At 36.7% G+C, this 23,591-nt stretch overlaps 2 protein-coding genes across 5 annotated transcripts in view; one reads left to right on the top strand and one right to left on the bottom strand.

The window, feature by feature from the left end:
- LOC117298378 (propionyl-CoA carboxylase alpha chain, mitochondrial-like) overlaps positions 1-7,892 on the top strand; it is a 28,796-nt gene extending 20,904 nt beyond the window's left edge. The window contains exons 13-22 of one of the 2 annotated variants that reach the window (XR_004519967.1): positions 277-352; positions 815-925; positions 2,087-2,189; positions 2,787-2,889; positions 3,531-3,629; positions 3,949-4,002; positions 4,320-4,538; positions 5,223-5,331; positions 6,550-6,617; positions 7,659-7,892. Coding sequence is in view for 1 of the 2 variants with exons in the window: in XM_033781607.1 (XP_033637498.1) it covers positions 277-352; positions 815-925; positions 2,087-2,189; positions 2,787-2,889; positions 3,531-3,629; positions 3,949-4,002; positions 4,320-4,538; positions 5,223-5,291 (834 nt within the window). In the remaining variant the exon portion in view is untranslated. Of the gene's footprint in view, positions 1-276; positions 353-814; positions 926-2,086; positions 2,190-2,786; positions 2,890-3,530; positions 3,630-3,948; positions 4,003-4,319; positions 4,539-5,222; positions 5,332-6,549 lie in introns of both variants that reach the window. The other variant, XM_033781607.1, reaches the window with a different exon arrangement.
- A 3,366-nt stretch (positions 7,893-11,258) lies between these two features.
- On the bottom strand, positions 11,259-23,584 carry LOC117298379. 3 transcript variants are annotated; one of them, XM_033781608.1, is made up of 19 exons: positions 23,153-23,584; positions 20,926-20,967; positions 20,294-20,367; positions 19,701-19,778; positions 18,902-18,974; positions 18,346-18,484; positions 17,734-17,799; positions 17,340-17,463; positions 16,812-16,911; positions 16,359-16,417; positions 16,040-16,104; positions 15,771-15,926; positions 14,675-14,717; positions 14,304-14,418; positions 13,732-13,825; positions 12,900-12,969; positions 12,341-12,444; positions 11,656-11,802; positions 11,259-11,298 (listed from the first exon to the last, which is right to left on the bottom strand). In XM_033781608.1, exons 1-18 carry the CDS (start codon positions 23,430-23,432, stop codon positions 11,679-11,681), a joined length of 1,806 nt encoding a protein of 601 aa, XP_033637499.1. In that variant the 5' UTR covers positions 23,433-23,584; the 3' UTR covers positions 11,259-11,298; positions 11,656-11,678. The 3 variants fall into 3 exon arrangements, with proteins under 3 accessions (XP_033637499.1, XP_033637501.1, XP_033637502.1); XM_033781610.1 differs by having other exon boundaries at positions 19,710-19,778; XM_033781611.1 differs by lacking the exons at positions 19,701-19,778; positions 20,294-20,367; positions 20,926-20,967; positions 23,153-23,584 and adding an exon at positions 19,612-19,694.
- Between the last annotated feature and the right edge of the window lie 7 nt (positions 23,585-23,591).

Raw genomic sequence — 23,591 nt, 5'->3', positions numbered from 1 at the left:
CTTCAATCAGGCATATCATACACTCTCCCAAGGTCTCAGCGCAGTGAATAATTTTTCTTGATACCAGCAAGACACAATTCTTGTTTCATTATTTCATTTTACCAAAGCATTTCCCTTTTTGCCGATAACGTCTCGAGTCAGGCTACATCCTGTAGCCTTAGATCTCAAGGGTCTTTCTCAGGATCATCGCTCTTCCCAAAAGCGTTGCCTTTTGTAACAATTAATTTTAATATTATTATTTTTAAATCTGTATTTTCTTGTCGTTTCGTTCATCAGCTGATTACATATGGCAAAGACCGGGAGGAAGCTTTAAAATTGATGACCAAAGCCCTCGATTCTTACATCATTAGAGGTAAACGAAATCAACATTACTACCCCTGTTCACAGGAACTTTATTTTATTTCATAAACCATTTCAGCTCCCTGGGGAGTATACAGCCTGTGCTGCAAGTATGAAGCGCACTAAGGTAAATTAATCGCAAGAACCATCTCTACCCTGACAGGTATCCATTTACTCCTGGGTGTAGAGAAGCAGTTATAGTTAAGTGTCATAATTGGGGTTCGATTACCAACAAGAACGTGAGTTCGGTCTTTTAGACATGTTAGACCAAGCAACCACAATAATCCGTGATCAAAAAGTACAAATTTATAAATACATAAATTCACAAACAGAAACAAATCTGTTTATCTTTAAGTGTTTTGAAGTAGTTTTTGTTGTTGAAATGTTGAAGGGCCTTGAGCATCACTCAGTGCAGATATAAGCGCTATATGAAGCCATAACTAATTAAACAATAAGTGACTCCTTTGTCTTGCAGGTGTAACCCACAATATTTCACTGCTTCAAGACATTATTAGTAATCCAAAGTTTATATCTGGAGATATCGACACCAAGTTTCTACCAACGGAGTATCCTGATGGCTTTAAAGGTAATGCTCTTCTCTAATTTGATTTATGTTAGCTCTGCACCATCTATTTAAACTTAAAGGAGCATTACAGAATTGGTTTTTGCTAACAAAACAGTTGCTGGCAGTGTAAGCACTTTATGTAATCCACCATATACATAAACTGACAAACCTGTAGAAGTTTGAGATCGATCGGCCTTCTGGGTCACGAGAAAATAGTGAAAAAACGATAACACATTTACAAAAAAATGAATAAAACGCTCACTCAGCGATAAACTCCAAACGCAAAGTTAAATTATTTATTAAATATGACATTTTAGGCAGAAATATTACAAGGGATGTTTTCTACCATCATTGTGTAAATCACGATTTTGTTTTCTTACCAATTCTGTAACGTTCCTTTAAATATAGCTTTCTCAAGTACAAACTAGTAAATGTTGTCTTATCCTTCTTACAAGTCTGATTTCTGATATATATTTTTTAAATAAGAAAATTTGCTACTAAATAGCAAGAAAAAAATAAGTGATTGAAAGGCACTGTATACTTTTGGTTATTGTCAAAGACCAGAATCCTCACTTGCTTGGCCCCAACAATACTTTTGGTTATTGTCAAAGACCAGTATCCTCACTTGCTAGGCCCCAACAATACTTTTGGTATTGTCAAAGACCAGTATCCTCACTTGCTTGGCCCCAACAATACTTTTGGTATTGTCAAAGACCAGTATCCTCACTTGCTTGGCCCCAACAATACTTTTGGTATTGTCAAAGACCAGTATCCTCACTTGCTTGGCCCCAACATATGCATACAATAACAAAGCTGTAAAGTTTTTGGTTAAACTGGCATCAACATTCTAAGAAAATAGTGACAGAAAAGAACACCGTTGATGCATTGAACTGTGTGCCTTCAGATGCCTGAGACAGGCTTAACAGTTCTCAGATTCTACCATAATTTAACTTTCATAAAAAATGTTTTTTTTGTTTTTCATTATGTGACCTAACCTAGCCAGACAATAAAATTAAGCGTAATCAAATCATATAAGGCATTTAACACGATTTTAGGAGAGAATTGTTCACCGTTTTCCTTGAAGCATTTGTATCCGCAAAAAGAGCTTTCAATTACTGTATGGAGGTACCAACAAATTGAAAAATATAACGCTTCATTTTGTGGTGTTTTTTGTATTAATAGGTTACCAACTACAAGCTGATGAAGAAACTATGCTTGCTGCTGTAGCTAGCTGTGTTTATGTGAAAGATGAAAATAAAGCTAGACAATTCCTCAACCAAACAAGGTTTGTACGTCAGGTTGTTAGAGACAATTGACACATTTGGAAGGGGGAGGAAATAAATATAGAATTTAACATGAAAGTAAGGTTATTGTGAAATTACAGGGTAAGTTATTCCATTTGGCAATGGGGTTGTAGGTTATAGATGTTTGCACCTAAACAAACAATCTTAGGGTTATTAATAATTAATAATTGAGAATCAGAAATCAAAGATGCTTGAGGGATATACTTATTTATTTCGGCAAAGTGGTGTGTCTGTAAGTCTAATGTCGTCAACAGTAAGATATTTCTGATTGAAAAAATAAAAAAATCTTAAAACAATATTGTTTGTGTGTATGATCTTCCTGTCAAGGGAACTCAGCTCCCACAATGGGATATAAACACCAAGTTGGCAACAGCCAATCTCTCTCCATACAAACATTGGTTTAATGTCTATGACTATAGATTGCACAAAATCAAGAAATTGTGATTTAGTAACTAGACAACAATATTCTATTCTAGTCATTGTGAAATCAGCGGTTAGCTTGGTGGGATTCGAACTCACAACCTTGCGATGGCAAGTCCTGTTATAACTCCTGATATATTTTCTCTTGTGAATCTTAGAGTTCCTTCAGTACCGAGTAAAGTTGAAGATTGCCAGTTGAGGGTAACTGTTGCTGGGCAAGATTACGATACAGTCATCAATGAAACAGAGCAAGGGTATAAGGTGAGTAGATTCAGAAACCATCTCGGACTTGGTGTAGGGGTGAACAAAGACAAGTTACTGGAGGGGTGATCTCTGGATTAATGTACCAGTGCTTTACCAACTGAGCTATCTAGCCCTTTGTTAGCGGTCTCCATATATTGTCAATATCTGTGTTCTTTGGTGCCAGTCAGAAGCCATATAGCCGGCCGTACAGCAATGGATTACATCCAAGTTTGCGATACAACCTGGGAAGCGAATACAACCTGGGAAGCGAATACAACCTGGGAAGCGAATACAACCTGGGAAGCGAATACAACCTGGGAAGCGAATACAACCTGGGAAGCGAATACAACCTGGGAAGCGAATACAACCTCGGAAGCGAATACAACCTGGGAAGCGAATACACCTGGGAAGCGAATACAATCTGGGAAGCGACAGCAGAGGGATCACTTTAAGAGGATAAACAACTGAAAATCTCCCTGATTATGGAATTTGTTTTACCTATTATGTTGAATGTAATTCTATAACTCTCCCTAATTGTTGTACAAAATCTCCTGGATTGCTCGATGCCAATGTTAGCAGCTCACGGCATGCACCCATCTCCTACCATTTATTTTGCTGGCTTGAGATTTGGTTAGTAATGATTATATTTTGTTTTTTAGGTTACTGTAAATGGAGCAGAGGTTACTGTCGATGGTGCTTGGTCCACTGCACAGGATATTATTACACCAAGCATTAATGGAAACCCATTTGATTTACAGGTAATGTAACAATAGAATTTACTCTAACACAGGCAAAATGTTTTTTATGAAATTTAGAAGTTGTCTACTTTGTCATATTTGTTGAAATGCTTTCTGAACAGTTCAACTACTCTGTTATTTTCAAACTGGTTTCTTTCCCTGCCTTTGACCTCTGTGGACCCGGTTGGAATCCTATCTCGGTAGACCGGAGCCTTGCATGTGGATTGGGTTTTCAGTCACTACCTGATTGCATAGGTTAACCCCATTTGGAGTTTTCCAGCCACATCTCATCCTATTGCTGAATGTGTAATAACATAAATGTTTCACTTATTACTTGTAGGTTATATCCCATGCAGCAACAGGAGCTGTGCAGCTGCAGTTCAAGGGCACTGTGGTAGGTTGACTCGCCTTTTTAATATAAAAAAGATTACACAAATTATTACTTTTCGTTTTCTTGTGACCAGGGATGGATTCCACAAAGAGTTAAGACTAGTCCTATCTCGAGTTAGCACGAGTTACTTGTCCTCACTTAGGACTAGCCATCTGTTTTTAATATCTCCAAGGACTAGTCCTAAGTTACTGAGGACTAATCTTAACTCTTTGTAAAATCAACCCCAGGGCAGTAATGTAGAGCACATTGATGTGTTAGTGTAAAATGCACTATATAACAACTAGTTATTATCATTATTTTTATTTTCCCCCATCTTCTAGTTTCCTCTGACCGTGCTTCGTAAGGAAATGGCTGATCTTAAGTCCTTGATGCCTGAGAAGGTCAAACCTGACCAAAGCAAAGAGGTCATATCTCCAATGCCTGGGAAGGTTCAAGCCATTAAGGTAGAGATTGGTCAGAAGGTCTTTGAAGGTCAAGAAGTGTGCGTCATTGAAGCCATGAAGATGCATAATAGTTTATTTGCTCTAGCCAACGGGAAGGTAAGATTTTTTCTTTTTAATTAATGGCGGTACTTCAATAGACGTTCAATAGACAGTTCCTTGGTTTGAAAGGGCAGACAGGTTGACCTTTCACCTCTATGGACTCCGGTTCGTACCTGGACCTGAGCCTTGCATGTGGATTAGGTTTTAAAGACCCTACCTGGCTGCGTGGGTTTTCCCTTTAGCGGTTTTCCTCATCAAGACATGTATTTGCGTTGTCCCACCATGGGCTTGAATCCCTATACATTGCATACAGATGTCCACTTACAAGTTGTTAGTTGTGTGAACAGGTGCATGAACTGTGTTATACGTTGGGTCAGCACCATTTTCTCAATGGTCAAGACTGCTTCTTGTCGAACCGTGTCATATGTGTTTAGATACCATCTAGTTCTATTTTGGTAGCAACAGTACAACCAGGTCAACCATAACATAGGATCCCATTGTAACTCATTGACAATACATATATTGTGTTTGGGTGTTTTGTCATCATAAATCATGTATTTTGATACAAACTTTACTTCATAATTTATTTTGATTTGAGGTTGAAATGCTGGCACATTTCCGGAGGGCATTGGTTCAAATCTCGCTCTTCTTAAATTGTCTTTGTTCAACCTCAAATCATTCGGAATTTAAATAGTCAGTTTCCCTTGTGGCTTATTATTTGATATTTTATATTGTTTACAGGTGAAATCCATCATGTGCGCTGTTGGGGACAGTATTGCTGAGGAAGACATATTAATCGAACTGGAATGAATGGAGTCAAACCCACCACTAGAGGGCATTCTACAAGACGGTATTTCTAGGAATCGGTTTTATTCATAATGAAGATACATAAAACTAGGAATATTCTTCACACTAGGGTTACATATCTATGGATCTTGTAAGACAAACCCTCCGTATGAAAACCCTCCATTTAAGATTTTTACAAAGTTACTTTGAAGGGAATGGTTTCAGAATAACTGAGTATACATTTCTGTAATATTTAATATCAAACTTCCATTTTATGGAAAGTTTGAGAGTATTTAATGCTAACAAGAAGTGCATGTATTTAAAACAATGTCCATGTACAGACGCGTTTATCTTAAAGTCCGAGTCAAAAAGATTGGCATTTTATGGAACTATAAGTCAGTGTGGTTTTTAGCTTGGCTTGGTTTTTAGATCTACCTTTATGACTGATACAAAGGTCTTCAACATGTCCTACTGTGGTGGGGGAGGCCTCAATTAATTTATAGCATTCTTATCTTTGGCACTAAAAAGAGCGACAGGCTCTCAAAAAAGATGTCCTCATTGCAATTTACAACATGGCAGAAAAAAATGTCTTTCGATAAAGTGTTGTTTCAAAGATGCTTTGCTTTTAATGAGTAGGTTCATTCAGGAATGAAATGTAGTTATTTACTTGTGTACTATCATGGCTTCACTGTACCGCATTATTTTGGTTTGAGGTTTTAGAGATACACGCGCTTTACGGTGTGCCCTTTAACTAAAAAGTTCTAAATACTCAATAGATGTTAAATATACGATTGGAACTGCCTCTAGCTACTGGGCAATCTCGGTAGTCTAGTTGGTAAGACACTGCTCTAGAATTGCAAAGGTTGTGGGTTCGAAACCCACCTGAGTAATATGGCTGTGATTTTTGTTCACAGGACTCGGGGGGAAAGTACTGAGTATACAGTGGTAACAAGTATCGTTGGATGGGTAGAAACCAAAATTAATATTCTAAATACTTAGTTCATTTACATGTAGTTGAACTAAGTAAACAAGCAGTGGATGGTCGCAGGTTTAACTAACGAACCTTCAATCCGTATGAATAATAGAACCTTCAATCCCTATGAATAATAGAATGAATCTGTAGACATTTATTTATGACATGATTTATTTCTGTTATAATATAGTCTTCACATTATATACACTATATTCTTCATAGATTGTTTACAAGTACACATTTTGTTTACATGTTTACTTTGTTTACATGTTTACTTTGTTTACATGTTTACTTTGTTTACGTTATTAGGTAACATGACATGATTTGCAGGGCTCTACTACCATACAGCAGACTCAACAAACACTGGGTGGACACAGGTACATAAATGTCTTAAATAGTTGTCATTTTCTACGTCAAATCCACACAATTCTACTTTGAAGGAAGGCTGTAAAGTGAGATCTTAGAACAGAGATGAACCATGGAATGATATGACGCTCAAAGCAAAGCTCAACTCGGGTTGGTGATTATTCATGATTCATGATTATTCATGATTCATGATTATTCATGATTCATGATTATTCATGATTCATGATTATTCATGGTTCATGTTGTACATTCATCAAATGTAACCAACAAGTGTCATTTCATACAAATAAACGGCACAATTCTATTTTGATTAAACCAGAGGTTGAAATGGGCGTTGAGCGCAGTAATCTGTGACCTCAAAACAGGTTAATTTTTCACTGTTTTCAAAATTGTTGCCTCTTCAGAATAACCTAAAGGAAGACGCACATATTACAAATAAACTCAATTATTTTTTACCCTGTTAACACAAAGATTGAACATTTTTGCTTTAACACTGCGGTTGAATAAAGACATCAAATACATCGTCTGCACTAAGCTAGGTTTCTGCATTTTGACTCATGTTATCTCCTAAGAGCTCAATCTTATTACCATGTTTCATAAATACAATCACTATTCAAGGATCTCAATTTTGCAGGTTTTGCATTTTTGAGTGTTGATTTCAGTTAGGAAACTAGGCTTAATGGCAACCCATATTTGACAGTCAAACTTGTCAAAGAATTCGCTGAATTTGTTAAGATATATGCTAATACTCAAGCAATATTGTTGTCTTAAGCAATTAGAGACGTTTACTGAGAAGTGACTGAATTTATCAAACCAGGCTCAAGATTGTAACAATCTTCAGACTTTTATTTCTTATCAATCTTTAAATCTTTATCGAAAAGAATTGTACATTTATTTATTGCACATTGAAAGAACAAGACAACTATCATGATTTAAAATAAGACAAAATTATATTCTTGTTTGTACTTATCCTCCACAGATTTGTTATTGGCCACCCATAATCCTTATAATATCTTTATACTGTTTGAATCTTTATTATGTAAAACCTCCAGGTTAGTGACTTATGAAGCTGTGTCAACTTTAAGCAGATTTTCTACAGCACCAATTAAAGAAAGGTCATTTTACTATCGTGTAAGGTCAAAATATTAAAAAGGTATTCTGTTACAGAAGCCTTGTGAAGTTTTCGTTCGAGCAAAATTATATAGCCTTACGATTTTTTTCGAAAAACTCACAAGTTCAAAGTTCATAGCCTTATGATTTTTTCGGAAAAATTCACAGGGCTATTTTTTCAAAAAAGTTCACAAGGCTATATAAGCCTTATGATTTTTTCCGAAAAGTTCATTATAGCCTTATGATTTTTTTCAGAAAAGTTCACCTTATGATTTTTTTCAAAAAAGTTCACAAGGCCTTATGATTTTTTCGGAAAAGTTCACAAGGCTATAGCCTTATGATTTTTTCCGAAAAGTTCACAAGGCTATAGCCTTATGATTTTTTTCGGAAAAGTTCACAAGGCTATAAAAAGTTCACAAGGCCTTATGATTTTTTCCGAAAAGTTCACAAGGCTATAGCCTTATGATTTTTTTCGGAAAAGTTCACAAGGCTATGATTTTTTCAACAAAGTTCACAAGGCTATAGCCTTATGATTTTTTCAAAAAAGTTCACAAGGCTATGATTTTTTTTCAAAAGTTCACAAGCCTTATGATTTTTTCCGAAAAGTTCACAAGGCTATAGCCTTATGTTTTTTTTCGGAAAAGTTCACAAGGCTATAGCCTTATGATTTTTTCCGAAAAGTTCACAAGGCTATAGCCTTATGATTTTTTCAAAAAAGTTCACAAGGCTATAGCCTTATGATTTTTTTCAAAAGTAGCCTTATGATTTTTTTCGGAAAAGTTCACAAGGCTATATATAGCCTTATGATTTTTTCAAAAAAGTTCACAAGGCTATAGCCTTATGATTTTTTCGGAAAAGTTCACAAGGCTATAGCCTAATGATTTTTTCAAAAAAGTTCACAAGGCTATGATTTTTTCAAAAAAGTTCACAAGGCTATAGCCTTATGATTTTTTTCGGAAAAGTTCACAAGGCTATAGCCTTATGATTTTTTCCGAAAAGTTCACAAGGCCTTATGATTTTTTTCGGAAAAGTTCACAAGGCTATAGCCTTATGATTTTTTTCAAAAGTTCACAAGGCTATAGCCTTATGATTTTTTCAAAAAAAAGTTTACAAGGCTATAGCCGTATGATTTTTTCAAAAAAGTTCACAAGGCTATAGCCTTATGATTTTTTCGGAAAAGTTCACAAGGCTATAGCCTTATGATTTTTTCAACAAAGTTCACAAGGCTATAGCCTTATGATTTTTTCAAAAAAGTTCACAAGGCTATAGCCTTATGATTTTTTTCGGAAAAGTTCACAAGGCTATAGCCTTATGATTTTTTCCGAAAAGTTCACAAGGCTATAGCCTTATGATTTTTTCCGAAAAGTTCACAAGGCTATAGCCTTATGATTTTTTTCGGAAAAGTTCACAAGGCTATAGCCTTATGATTTTTTCCGAAAAGTTCACAAGGCCTTATGATTTTTTCAAAAAAAAGTTCACAAGGCCTTATGATTTTTTTCAAAAGTTCACAAGGCTATAGCCTTATGATTTTTTCCGAAAAGTTCACAAGGCTATAGCCTTATGATTTTTTCCGAAAAGTTCACAAGGCTATAGCCTTATGATTTTTTCAACAAAGTTCACAAGGCTATAGCCTTATGATTTTTTCAAAAAAAAGTTCACAAGGCTATAGCCTTATGATTTTTTCAAAAAAGTTCACAAGGCTATAGCCTTATGATTTTTTCCGAAAAGTTCACAAGGCTATGATTTTTTCAACAAAGTTCACAAGGCTATAGCCTTATGATTTTTTTCGGAAAAGTTCACAAGGCTATAGCCTTATGATTTTTTCCGAAAAGTTCACAAGGCTATAGCCTTATGATTTTTTCCGAAAAGTTCACAAGGCCTTATGATTTTTTTCGGAAAAGTTCACAAGGCTATAGCCTTATGATTTTTTTCAAAAGTTCACAAGGCTATAGCCTTATGATTTTTTCCGAAAAGTTCACAAGGCTATAGCCTTATGATTTTTTCAACAAAGTTCACAAGGCTATAGCCTTATGATTTTTTCAAAAAAAAGTTCACAAGGCTATAGCCTTATGATTTTTTCAAAAAAGTTCACAAGGCTATAGCCTTATGATTTTTTCGGAAAAGTTCACAAGGCTATAGCCTTATGATTTTTTCAAAAAAGTTCACAAGGCTATAGCCTTATGATTTTTTCGGAAAAGTTCACAAGGCTATAGCCTTATGATTTTTTCCGAAAAGTTCACAAGGCCTTATGATTTTTTCAAAAAAAAGTTCACAAGGCTATAGCCTTATGATTTTTTTCAAAAGTTCACAAGGCTATAGCCTTATGATTTTTTCCGAAAAGTTCACAAGGCTATAGCCTTATGATTTTTTCCGAAAAGTTCACAAGGCTATAGCCTTATGATTTTTTCAACAAAGTTCACAAGGCTATAGCCTTATGATTTTTTCAAAAAAAAGTTCACAAGGCTATAGCCTTATGATTTTTTCAAAAAAGTTCACAAGGCTATAGCCTTATGATTTTTTCCGAAAAGTTCACAAGGCTATGATTTTTTCAACAAAGTTCACAAGGCTATAGCCTTATGATTTTTTTCGGAAAAGTTCACAAGGCTATAGCCTTATGATTTTTTCCGAAAAGTTCACAAGGCTATAGCCTTATGATTTTTTCCGAAAAGTTCACAAGGCTATAGCCTTATGATTTTTTTCGGAAAAGTTCACAAGGCTATAAAAAGTTCACAAGGCCTTATGATTTTTTTCGGAAAAGTTCACAAGGCTATGCCTTATGATTTTTTCCGAAAAGTTCACAAGGCTATAGCCTTATGATTTTTTTCGGAAAAGTTCACAAGGCCTTATGATTTTTTCAACAAAGTTCACAAGGCCTTATGATTTTTTCAAAAAAGTTCACAAGGCTATAGCCTTATGATTTTTTTCGGAAAAGTTCACAAGGCCTTATGATTTTTTCAAAAAAGTTCACAAGGCTATAGCCTTATGATTTTTTTCGGAAAAGTTCACAAGGCTTATATAGCCTTATGATTTTTTCCGAAAAGTTCACAAGGCCTTATGATTTTTTCGGAAAAGTTCACAAGGCTATAATGATTTTGTTTTAAATTTAGCCTAGTACATTTTTCGCTTAAAAAAGTATATAACGGTACACGAGTAACTACTGACCTTTGGTGACATGAATGACAGAAGACACTAACTGGAGGAAGAAGACAACTAGATACAGACGTCAATTAATGCATAAGGATTTAAGAGTGCTCATGAATATACACATACAAGCATGGTCGACGTGTTTGGCTTTGCATGGTTGGCTTGTTTGGCTTGGCATGGTTGGCTTGTGCGTAAAACACTCGCCTCTCACCAAGGTGACCCCGGTTCAATTCCCGGACGGAGCCATATGTGAGTAGAGTTGTGTGTTGGTTCTCTGCTGTGCCGCGAGGGCTTTCCAGACAATACGGTTTTCCTCCCTTTGGAAAATATCAAACACTTTCGATCTTTGGCTGTGCTCCGTGGTCATAATGGGTTGATGTGGCTAGCAGCCAAAGGCGCCCTTGCATGCCAGCTTCTTGAACACGTTGTAGCTCTTAGCTGCGAGTAAGGATAATTAGCCCCCCCAAATTATTATTATTATAAGCATTATGGCACAAATTAGCATACATTTAAACCACAATAAACTATTTTACATGTATATGGACGAAGACACTTCAACTGCAATTAAATATTCATAATGCATTGCCTGAATATTCATGATACAATTCCTGAACATAATGCATCACCTGAATATTCATGATACAATTCTGGAACATAATGCATTACCTGAATATTCATGATACAGACCTGAATATTCATGATACAATTCCTGAACATTCAGGACACAATTCCTGAACATTCAGTTACAAGATCTGAATATTCATGATACAATTCCTGAATATTCATAAAACATACCTGAATATTCCTGATAAGTGTTACTAGCTCAATATTTCAATGAGAGACACCACGATATCGTAGACGACTGCAAAGATGAAGTAAGTAGCCATGAGGAACAGCAAGGGTTGCAGATACGGACTCGTTTGAAAAGGTATCACCAAATGGCTGAGAGAAAACCAATAAGAGACAAGCGTAAGTATAATTATAGTGGAGTCTTTTGGTCATCAAAAAAGTCTCTGCTAGGCAACTAAATATTTGTTTTGGCATAATGAAAATAAAAATTAAAATTATTAACCAAATCAACTCTAGTCACCAACTCACAGTTGCTTTTGGTTGAAATTGTTTCATTCATAGCATATGTTGAAGTATTTTTTGCTATGAATGATTCATGCAGTGATAAATGGTTTTACAAGTTTGTTTTGAAAGTGCTAGATTTACTTTGGAACGCTAAGTGGCAGCAGACTTGCCATTTGTATATCATTCTTTACTTCGTGCTGAGCTTCAAACATTACTGAGAACAAAGGGTTTAACTGGTATGTCTGCTGCCACCTAGTGTCCAGAAAAAAAACATTGCCTGACTAGCTCTGCTGTTATTATACTTGCATGGCTACCCAGCACTTGTTCTCGAGTGTAACTTTAATCATCTATTAGAAATAAACCCTTAGCTTAAGACATCACAAACTCAAGCGTCTCGGTAACTAACCTGTATTTTTCTGAGCGACTGTTTCTGATCATTAAGAAGATGAAGATGCCCGCCTCAGTGTTAAGGAGTAGAGATGCAATCTTGTCCAACATCGTCACAAACCCCTGGAATCATAAAAAAATAAATCATTTTTAGAATTGCAAACCAAACAAGTCATCAAAGTTCAAATAAAGGCACTGGACGCTATTGGTAATAACTCAAAATATATATTACCCTTCAAAACTGACATGGAAACGAGCAATGGAGAGAGCTTTTGATAGTACAAAACATTGTGAGAAACGGCTCCCTCTGAAGTATCATGGTTTTTGAGAAAGAGGTAATTTCTCACTAAAATATTTGAAACTGAAAAAGACTTCAAGCCTGAAGCCTTTCTCGGGCATCTGAAAGCACACAAATTTGTGCAACTCTGATGACCAATTGAGCCCAAATGTTCACAGGTTTGTTATTTTATGATATAATTGGATACACCAAGTGAGAATACTGGTCTTTCACAATTACCGACAGTGTCCACTGCCTTTAACAATGCTTCAAATGTCTCAAATCAATGAGTTGTACTCACTTTTGGATCCAGCATTGCAACAATGAAGACTAACGAAAACACAGCAAGACATAAAAATGGACGACAATATCTATAAAAAAAAGACAGCAGAAAAGAGTATAGATTGTCAGATGAGGTTTTGCTTAAGCACCATGTGTAAATCACCTTTGAGTAGTGTTGGTTCTTAACAAACCAGTGATTCACAACTCAATGTTTCAATCAGTATGCTCTGATCGTCTTCAGGAGGATGCTGGACTCTGTTGCTAGTTGCTGCTTATTTTATCATTTATAAGGCGAGGCTTGAGGGAAGTTTAGAACAAAGTTAGATGGAGACTTCTTCTGTCGTAAAAGTACAGTCCACCATCTGGTGTATTATGTACTGTGGTTGTTGTGTGCATGCGAGGGTGTGGACATATACAGTGCAGGTGGGTGAACAGTGAAACTAGAGTGCGGCTAAAAACAGCTCAGGCTGACCTAGCGGAGCTGGACTGACTGTACACCCTGCTTAAAGCTAGCAAGAGTTGTGCAGTTGATCAGGTCTTCCGGGAGATTGTTCCATATCCTAATGCTATTGGGAAAGAATGACTGTTGGTAGACCCCTGTCCTGGTGAATGGTATCATGTATTTGTAAGAATGACCCCTCAGAGAAACAGTGCATGGTGCCAGAAATGTGTGTGGGACGTCGCCCAGGTTGTTAACAATCCTGTACATCATAACTGCCTTAGCCTGTGCAAGTGTGGTCCACTGAAGTTGGCTGTCATGGCAGACAGTTTCATATAGAGCGTTGAGGTTTATTGTCTCATGACTCAAGACAAGTTTTAAGAAAGCTGAAGATGATGTGAAGATAACTCACCTCTGTGAACATAAGAAGCTGTAATTTCTTGCTGGATTGTTGACGTGTCGATCAATTCTATCCCAAGCCATCTGAGCGTCTAACCAACCCAAGACTGTAACCATCCAAAAATAAAAATTAAACATTGAAAATGAAGGTATACATTTGGTAATAACTCCTGAAATTAATAGCAATAATAACCACTGGTTTGAAGCCTACAGCAGCTCTTGATAGTAGAAAGCAACTTGAGAAACATTTCTATTCGAAATAATGTGGTTATGTGAAAAGAGATCAGTTTTTATGCCCCAAAATTTGAATCTGAGAAGCATTACTGCAGTAATGCTTCTCAGATTTTGTCTTGCTCTTGGGGATTTTTCTTCCTGCGTTGTCATAATTAGTCCACATTTTGTTTGTATTCGTGTACTTTTTTAAAACAAACAAACTGATCCCAAAACCTATGGTACACTTGGCCTATACTCTGTTTTGAGATTGCTAATATTACACGATGTTGTTGAGGAATACGTTCTAGGGTAACCATTGTGGGGTAGCAAGTCTATGGATCACAGTGACTGGCTTATAATAAGGTAACTTACATGAATGCATGAGAGCCGAACCGACTGTTAGGTAAGACACTGTTATACTGATCGTAATGAAGAGCTGAATAAGAACAGCAACCCAGGAATACTGAGGATAATCAGTCTGCAAAATCTGAAAATTAAGAAAAAATGTCAGACTTTAATTTTCAAATAAATGAATGTGGGTTCGATTTACAAAGAACCTCACTCGAACAACCCTGAAGTAAAATGACTCCGTTGTGTACAACAAGTCTCAACATGATATAGAAAAATAAATCACACCTTGTCCCCATCTCATTTAATCTCTGTCTCGCTGAATAAACATGTCACTGTAATCTTCATTTCACTTAATTTCCATCATGTAAAACCTCTGATCCAAAAATATTTACTTTTGTCAGCGGAACTGTCGCTATTTCACCTTCTTCCTCGGAACTGGAATAAGAGAAGAGAGCAAGATGACATTACATTAAAGAAGGCCTCAGAGGTCTTTAAGAATAATGAGATCTATTGTAAGAGGTTTCAAACTGAAAGAAGATGTTCAAATCCAAGACAACGACAAAGATCTTCAAGTTACTTAGGAGGGCTTGGTATGAGTTGGTTAGTGTCTTGACCCTTCCTCCATACCCAACCCCCCAACCCCCACCCACCCCCTTGATAAGTAACATCCCCCTTCTTAGACACACTGTATAAGAGACATATCCTCCAGAAACTTATGAATGAGGTCTTGGTACGAGTAGGTAAGGTCTTTACTAACCCCACCATACCCCTTCAATCATCCCCCAACCCAGGATGACGTTACACTCCCCTTCCCCAAAATTTGCTGTTCGAGAGATCTTCAAGACACTCATGTGGACTCGGTGTGAGTAGGTTAGTGTATCACCCCCACCCAACTACCCCCCCCCCTCCCAAGCCCCCTCTTAGACTCACTGTTCAAGAGATAGATCTTCAAGACATTCATGTGGACTTGATGTGAGTAGGGTAGTGTATCACCCCCACCCAACTACCTCCCCCTCCCAAGCCCCCTCTTGGAGACTCACTGTTCAAGAGATAGATCTTCAAGACACTCATGTGGACTTGGTGTGAGTAGGTTAGTGTATCACCCCCACCCAACTACCCCCCCCCCCCCTCCCAAGCCCCCTCTTGGAGACTCACTGTTCAAGAGATAGATCTTCAAGACACTCATGTGGACTCGGTGTGAGTAGGTTAGTGTATCACCCCCACCCAACTACCCCCCCCCTCCCAAGCCCCCTCTTGGAGACTCACTGTTCAAGAGATAGATCTTCAAGACACTCATGTGGACTCGGTGTGAGTAGGTTAGTGTATCACCCCCACCCAACTACCCCCCCCTCCCAAGCCCCCTCTTAGACTCACTGTTCAAGACATAGATCTTCAAGACACTCATGTGGACTCGGTGTGAGTAGGTTAGTGTATCACCCCCACCCAACTACCCCCCCCCCCCTCACAAGCCCCCTCTTGGAGACTCACTGTTCAAGAGACAGATCTTCCAGACATTCATGTGGACTTGGTGTCAGTGTGTAGGATATGGTAATTGTTGACCCACTGCTGTTGTCGTAATCTGTGATGTGACTGACGACCTCGCAGTAGTTAGTCTGAGGTACAATGTCCAGCACCGCCCAGCACCTGAACAAAACAAAAACAATCATAATTGTCACACACAAGGGGTCACTCAAATGAAGTTCAATTTCTCTCATGTTTGAAAAGAATTTGGGAGAGGTTTTGAGAAATTATCTTACCAGAAAATATTGAGTACTGTGCATGTCAGAAGACCAAGCAAGACGGCCCACATAAAACATCTTATCTGAAATTAGATAATGTTAAAAAAGTAAAAAGTAAAACAATTATCAAATGATGATTAGTTATCCATTTCATAAAACCAACAGCAATACAATACAACTTTTAGAGTATACTTTCCCAAAAAGTTTACACATCACTGCTGGAAATTATTTATAAGTTTGACGTGATGTCTTCATTTATTTTGAGCTTAATAGTTTGCTTTGTATATTACAAGTGTGATTGATTATTTGTTCTTTTGGATCAAGTTCAATTATTAACCTGTGTCTTCTCAAACTCCAGTCTCGCGTACATCATTGGCATTATGTTGACTACACCACCTAATAAAATAATTAAAGAAGCATACCAAAGATCAACAACTCAACAATACAATTTAAATATGCATAAAATAAAAAGTCTGTAATAAAAACAAATCTCTTGGTCATTGATGATTGTTGCAAGAAAAAAATGAAAGAAAAAACACCCCTGTTACTGTTCAGGTCTGAAGTCTTTTAAAGTTCCTTCTTGCTCAGCTTCAAATATTTGAGTGAGAAATTACCTCTCTCCAAACTAAATATGTTACATCAGAGGGAGACGTTTCTCACAATGTTTTTTACTAATAACAGCTCTCTATTGCTCGTTACTAAGTAAGTTGTTATGCTAATATATATTTGAGTAATTACCAATAGTGTCCAGTGGAAGGTTTAGAACCATTGAATCCAACACTGTACTTACCTAAAGCCACTGTTCCCATGAGGAATGGTGAACCGATGTAATGAAAGTCGTTAGATATCTTGTTGGAAACGGCTGAGCCAACACCAAATGTTACAATCACCTTCAAGAACAACAACCAAATAACAATTATTAATAAATGTTAGGTTTGCATCAAGGATAGAGAATAACAAACTATAATAACAATAAAGGCATTAATAAAATGCAAAACCAGTTTAAAGTGTTGACAGCTCCACCTTTCCAGGGTAAAAGAGCAGAAACTGAAAATGTTTCGTCTTATAAAAGATCAAATCTGGGTAAATTTAGAGCACATTTTCCATTTCAAAGTTTCAAATGCATGTGTATGGCCTAACTCTGCCTCTTTTTTTACACTTTCATCCCTTTATATGGAAACCAGGTTATCTCTGTAGCCTGTACTGTTTTTTCTCAAAATGTAATTTTTCGTTTTGCTGTGGAAAGACAGAGGGGTTATTCTTTTTATTGATTTTATATCTCAAAGATTAATAGAATGATAATAATGATTGAACTTACCGTAGCGACCAAGACACCTCCTTTAGCAAGAGTCATCAAGGAGACGACGGGTTGAACAAACTTTTGAGCGAATACAATCGCCAAGGAGAGGACCCAGACGAAGATTGGTATGACGTAAATATACCTGAAAGTAAGATGGTAAATGTTCAGTTACTAAGAAGAAATTGCTTGCATAACTCAATCGCCAGACATCCTTTATAATCAAACTTGATAAAGTAATTCAGGCTAAATTCTAAAGTATTATTTGTTTGTTATATATTGCTTACTTTTTTTGCTTTTGTCTGGTTTACTTCTTCATTCATCTTCTTGTATTTGCTCCCTTGTAATTATGTTTTGTTTGTTTGATCAAATAAATAATTTTAGGAATAAAAGTAATGCCACAGATGGAACTTACTTGATATTGAAGACTTGAGCGTAGGCTTCACTGCCAGCTAGAGCATAGCTGATGAGAATCGACACACTGTTGGGAGGGAACAAAAAGAAATTTTTAACATTCAAATAAATATTTTTGTTATCATATGTTGTTACCTCCAAGCCTCTCTGTGGTTACAATTGTTGCCAAAGTGACGGGGTCCATGAAGTTTTTAAATAATTTGGGAGGCCAATCATCACAGCTAAGAGCTTAATTGCCAACGATGCGATTCGAGAAGCAGGCATGCAAGGATGCCATTGGCAGCCAGCCACATCAACCCATTATGACCACCAAGCACAGCCCGAGATCCAAAGTGTTGGAATTTTCGCAAGGGAGGAAAACTGGATGGCCTGGGAAAACACTCGTGGCACAGCAGAGAACCAATGCACAACTCAACTCACATATGGCCCTGGCCGAGAATCGAACTGGGGTCAACTTGGTGAGAGGCGAGCGCTTTCACGCACAAGCCAACCATGCCACCAGTTTTGTACACCTGAGGGGACAAATGACAACCGAAGCAAAATTTGCCCCTGAGGGTGTAAAAACCCAACAAATATTTATGAATGGAAGAGACTTAACAATGGCTGTACTCACAATTGCAAGAGAAGAACGATATCAAAGAGTTGTCTTAGACCCATCGGTAGGAAGAGACAGCCGAGCATGTGTAGATTAGGAGTCGGCGGTTTCCCTAATGAGGCTGCCACACTCCGCTCTCTATGGTTACTCTCATTACCTACAAGCAAACATAAAACAAGCTTAAAGGTGAACTTTTGCCAATCAAGTCCATGATATCTGACCTTTGACCTCCCAGAGCGACAAGGACATAAGGCTTTTTTTCTTTCTTTTTTTTCTTTTATTGCAATGAACTTTCACATACTCAAGGCCAAATATGGTTCCCAATTGGCAGCATCTTCTTGGGACAACTCTTAGGGTTATGTCACATATGGCAACCTGTTCCAGGCAATCTTAAAGAAGAAAAGGCATTCATACTTCATACTATTCTAGGGGATCGCAAGACATTGTTTGAAACCAGTTGTCCTGTACTATGTAAAGCAGTTGGTTGCCTCCAAGATGCCTGTAAATGTTGCTTCGGGTGACAACAAGGCCCTTAATATACTTTAGAGATTGAGTTTCTCCTTGAGATGTTTACCTGACCCATCTTCTGTTGACTCGTCTGACATCATGTCTTGTAGAGGAACGTTAACTTCCTCACTGCATACGGCCTGTTGTCATCAAATATAAACACTGAAATATTAGTTTGAACAGAAAAAATACAGTAATACAATTTTTTTGAAAGAGAGGGTAGGCCAGAGAAATATCAAGAATAGGGAGGGATGTGGTCTAGTGCTCCAGTGCGACAGACGTTTGTCTTTGTGTCCAAGTTGTTACAATTTAACATGTTTAATGTTTCGATCAAGTAAGTTCAACCCCAAATCAGTTGAACGTTTTGATCCCAATGCTTGTGCCATGTATAACCATAAATTGCAGAGAGCAACATAATTTGGAACAATGACACATGTAAAAACCCGCATCTCGAGATTACACTTTGAAATGAGCCACTATTCTTCAAGTTTTCTTACTTCAAATATAAAATTAAATATAAGTATCAAAACATTGATTTATACTAACACCAAAAACAAAATGTAACAAAACTCATCATATCATAAAGCACATGTTAACACAGAAAAAGGAGGGGAAATTATAAGCGGTACAAAATTTAAAAAATAAAACAAACAAAACACTAAAATAAAAAACATAAATACATCTTGATGAAATTGCACATTACGTTAAAATAAATTTAAGCACAGCATTTAATAACACGCAACTTGTGCAAAACAATTTAGCATCTAACTCACTTACTACCATTGGGTTACTGCACGGTACTTGACAGGTTGACCAGACTATATCCAGAATGCTGAAATATTATAGAAAGTGTTTCCTTATCTTACATTGGGTACCTTATGCCGTTCTATCTGATATGCATACGCCCTCTGGAGTAAGTCCATGAAGAAATAGATAAGAAGTGCCTAAGAGAGAAAAGAGGAGATTAAGAATCAATAATCTTACTCGGAAAGGGAAAATGTTATCTAAACAATTGGCCTAGGCAGGTGATTTTTAACTCCTTTCTGTGTGGCAAGTGTTTGTTTGTTAAGATGATCTTCCCGTAAAGGGAACTTGCCAATCTCCAACACAGGGATATAAACACCAAGCTGGCAACAGGCAATCTCTCTCATACATACATTGGTTTAACGCCTATGATTAATGAATTGCACAAATCAAAGAAATTGTTATTCAGTAACTAGACGACAATACTTATTCTATTCATTGTGCAATAAGTGGTTAGCTTGGTAGGAGTCGAACCCAAACCTTTGTGATTGCAAGTCCTATGTTCTCTGTTCTGAATTCTCACAAACATTTTTTAAAACAATATTATACAAATTTCCAAATCTTATTTTATCTTGACAATGCTTGACAAGTAGCAGGCACAGCTTGGTTTCCCTTTAACAGGCTAATTAATGACTTGACACATGAAGATACAAACCTGCATAAAGAAAGCCACGATGAAAGAAACCAAAAAAGGAGACAGTCCAGCATGAGCAAGAGTTACTGGCAACCCTGGGGAAAAAGGAGGGGGGGGGAAGCATGATGAGAAAATAACAACCTAAGCAACTGAGTCAAGAGGGAATTGAGTCGAGTGTCAGAGAGAACCTCGATGTCTGATGACGTCCGAGTCCTTCAAGATGAGATTCAGATTCAATCACATTTTAGATATTTTCAATCTGTTTATCTGAAAGTAAGTAATTACATTGATATTTTTTCTGTTGATGCGAGCACTCTGCAGCACATTTGTAAATTACAACAGTTCGACCCTTAATAGAAGCGAAGTTATATTTAACACCAATTATGTATATCAGAGAGTGCTACATTCGGAATAAAAACAGAAGTTCCCTTTTCTAATATTCTAATGCAATTTGCATTTTTAAATGTTGTTTCGATTGAAGCAAGTTTAGATTGGGCCAGCAGTTTCAACTTGTTTTTAATGTAATAATAAACCAGAAATAACTAATCACTGTACCCATCATTTAATCTAACCAAATTAAACAACAGACATTCTCTACAAGGGTCTAAATTGGAGTAAATATATCAAGGTAAAAAAACAATCTGACTAGTTACCTAGGATTCCTGTCCCAAGAATGCAGGCAATTGTCACAAAATCTGACGGGAAAAAAATACAGAGAAAAATCAAATAACTATAAGACATTTTAAAAAAAATGATGTTCTTGAGGATGCTTTCGGACCTAACATTATACTGTACAGACAGACAAAATGCAAACTATTATGCATGCTACATGTAGTTTAAAAGTAAACAATGCGCTGGATAAGTGCATTAGATCCAGACTTATGGGTTCAAAGGGAAGGTACACTATTAGTAATTGTCAAAGACCAGTCTTCTCACTTGGTGTATCCCAACATAAGCATAAAATAACAAGCCTGTGAAAGTTTGAGCTAAATTTGTCATCAAATTTGTGAAAAAATGACAAGAGAAAAACACCCTTTTTGGACAAATTTGTGTGCTTTCAGATAGGAATAAAAGACTTCTGGCTGGAAGTTTGTTATCAGTTTAGTGAGAAATTACCTCTTTCTCAAAATCTGTGCTACTTCAGATGGAGCCGTTTCTCACAATGTTTTATACTATCAATAGCTCTTCAATGCTCGTTACCAAGTCAGTTTTTAAGTTAATATTTGTTTTGAGTAATTACCAAACGTGTACCTTCCCTTTAACGTTAAAGGGGTGGTCACAACGATAGAGATTAAAGATCAAATACATTAAAGGAGATTAGCATGTTGCGATGGCTTCTAAGCCATTGATACCATTGTTATTGTGTTGAGGCTGGAGGGAAAAATAGTCAAGCTCCTCATTTAATTTGTTTAGGTATTTGTTAAGGTATTTTCGTGTTGTGAATAATCTCTAGGAAAACCTGGGAAAGTGTCCGTATGGCGCCACCACTTTTCAGTCGATATGAAATAAATAGTAATAATTTTAATATTATTTTACCTCAACGAGATATCCCTTGTAAAAGTGGTGAAAAATGGTGGCGCCATACGGAAAGTTATACAAAAACTTTTCCATTACTGTGTGATTATAAAATAAGTATGAGATATTGCTCTAACAGTTGTGTTGACGTTAATACAGTTGTGAAATTTTGTGTTAATTAATTGACGCTGTCCTTGTTAATGACCTATTATAGGTGAACCGCTAAACAGTTGATGCTTTACTTTCATTATTAAAAAAATAATACATTAAAAAAACCAGAATTAATTGAATGGATTCAATCTAGTCAGTTTTCAACCTAGCAGAGACATGAGCCAAGTAATTGGCCTTTTTTCAAGCTGTGAGTTTGGCACTTCAAAAGGAATGACCTTTAAATGAATATATATCATTTTTGCTGTAATTTTTTAATATAATATGCCTCAATGGATTGTAATCATTGTTTTTAGAATTTCTGTTTTCATATTCAACAAAAAAGCACAGTTAAAAAGACATATAATTATGTCATAGCACCATGCATTTAACTACAGCGCACTGCTAAGTTGCTATCTTGGTTAACAAAACCAGCCATGCGTTTTACAGCCTGTACGTTCATGGATCGATTATGTTTTATGAATATGATGAATATTAGCCAACCTTGTTGAGCTGTAAATGGCTCCGCTTGGTCTCATCAGGCACCCATGAACGAGTCAAGTTAAATGTAATTTTTGTACACGTTTTTGTTTGGCAATTTTCAAATCATCACATCTGGACAAAGTCATCATTTGATAAGCCCTGTTATGTGTCATATGAATTCCACAAATGTAAGGAATAAAATGAGGTACATTGGAGTCGTATAGGATTTTTTTTATATATTGCAAGTGTGATTTTATTTTAATGCACTCTCTCCATCATGTCCGTACACAGCTAGATTGCATCCGTTTCTTCACCTTGACCGATATGGGATTAAATTTGAGAAGGGGGAGTGTCCACTGCACAAATTGATCTGAAGTAAAGCTTTTCTATACACACACGACATTGACAATGACAGCCTACATTTCATCCAATTATTTATTACTAAATGATAAAGTAACATAACAATGAATTAATAAATAGTGCTTAAAACACTGAATATAGATTGCTCGTCTTTCTTATGTCTTCCAAATAGCTGATTTTACATTGCCAAGTTGCATTTTATAAATGTGATTCTATTTCTCACTCTAGTCAATGCTCTAGTGCTTCATCATCATACATTACATGTAGTTTTTAATTAAATTGACAGCCTACAATCATTATCAAATTATTTATTATATGTCTATATAGGCCTATTATATATAATTTAAAAAACTTAACATAACAATTCATACTTACAACACTGTATATAGATTGCTTGTCTTTCTAATGTCTTCCAAACAGCTGATTTTGCATTGCCAAGTTTGGTTTCAATCTCTCGTATAACCTCCGGCATTTGACCGTCACTGGACGATGCCGACCCATCACCGTACCCGTCTCCAGCTCGCCCCGGACCGCCTGGCCCTCCAGCCGGCAACCGCATCTGACCATTCCACATCGACACTTCGTGGTCATCTTCTAACGAGATGGACACTTCTTCTGCGTCCTCAGTCAGTGCTATTTCTTGGCCATCTTCCATCACAAATACCCTCGTCTGGTGAAGAAGAATTCGGTGGGATTCTAGTCAGTCGTTTGGAGGTAAAATCTGCTGGAATGTGCTGAAAATCCACCTCTAGAATTATAAATTATTATTGCTTACCTTGTGAAAAGTACCTACTCAACATAAAATTGACAGGAC

The sequence above is a fragment of the Asterias rubens genome, chromosome 13, assembly GCF_902459465.1.
Source record: "Asterias rubens chromosome 13, eAstRub1.3, whole genome shotgun sequence".
Taxonomy (NCBI): Eukaryota; Metazoa; Echinodermata; class Asteroidea; order Forcipulatida; family Asteriidae; genus Asterias; species Asterias rubens.
This window is presented reverse-complemented; position numbering and strand designations above follow the sequence as displayed.

Bases quoted from the DNA above. Each gene is read 5' to 3' on its own strand.
- LOC117298379 (XM_033781608.1), bottom strand. From the start codon at position 23,432: ATGGAAGATGGCCAAGAAATAGCACTGACTGAGGACGCAGAAGAAGTG. The intron at 20,368-20,925 runs GTAACTAGTCAG...CTTTTTCCCCAG, and splicing joins TCTTGGGACAGGAATCCTAG to GGTTGCCAGTAACTCTTGCT. The intron at 16,105-16,358 runs GTTAATAATTGA...ATCTAATTTCAG, and splicing joins TGGAGTTTGAGAAGACACAG to ATAAGATGTTTTATGTGGGC.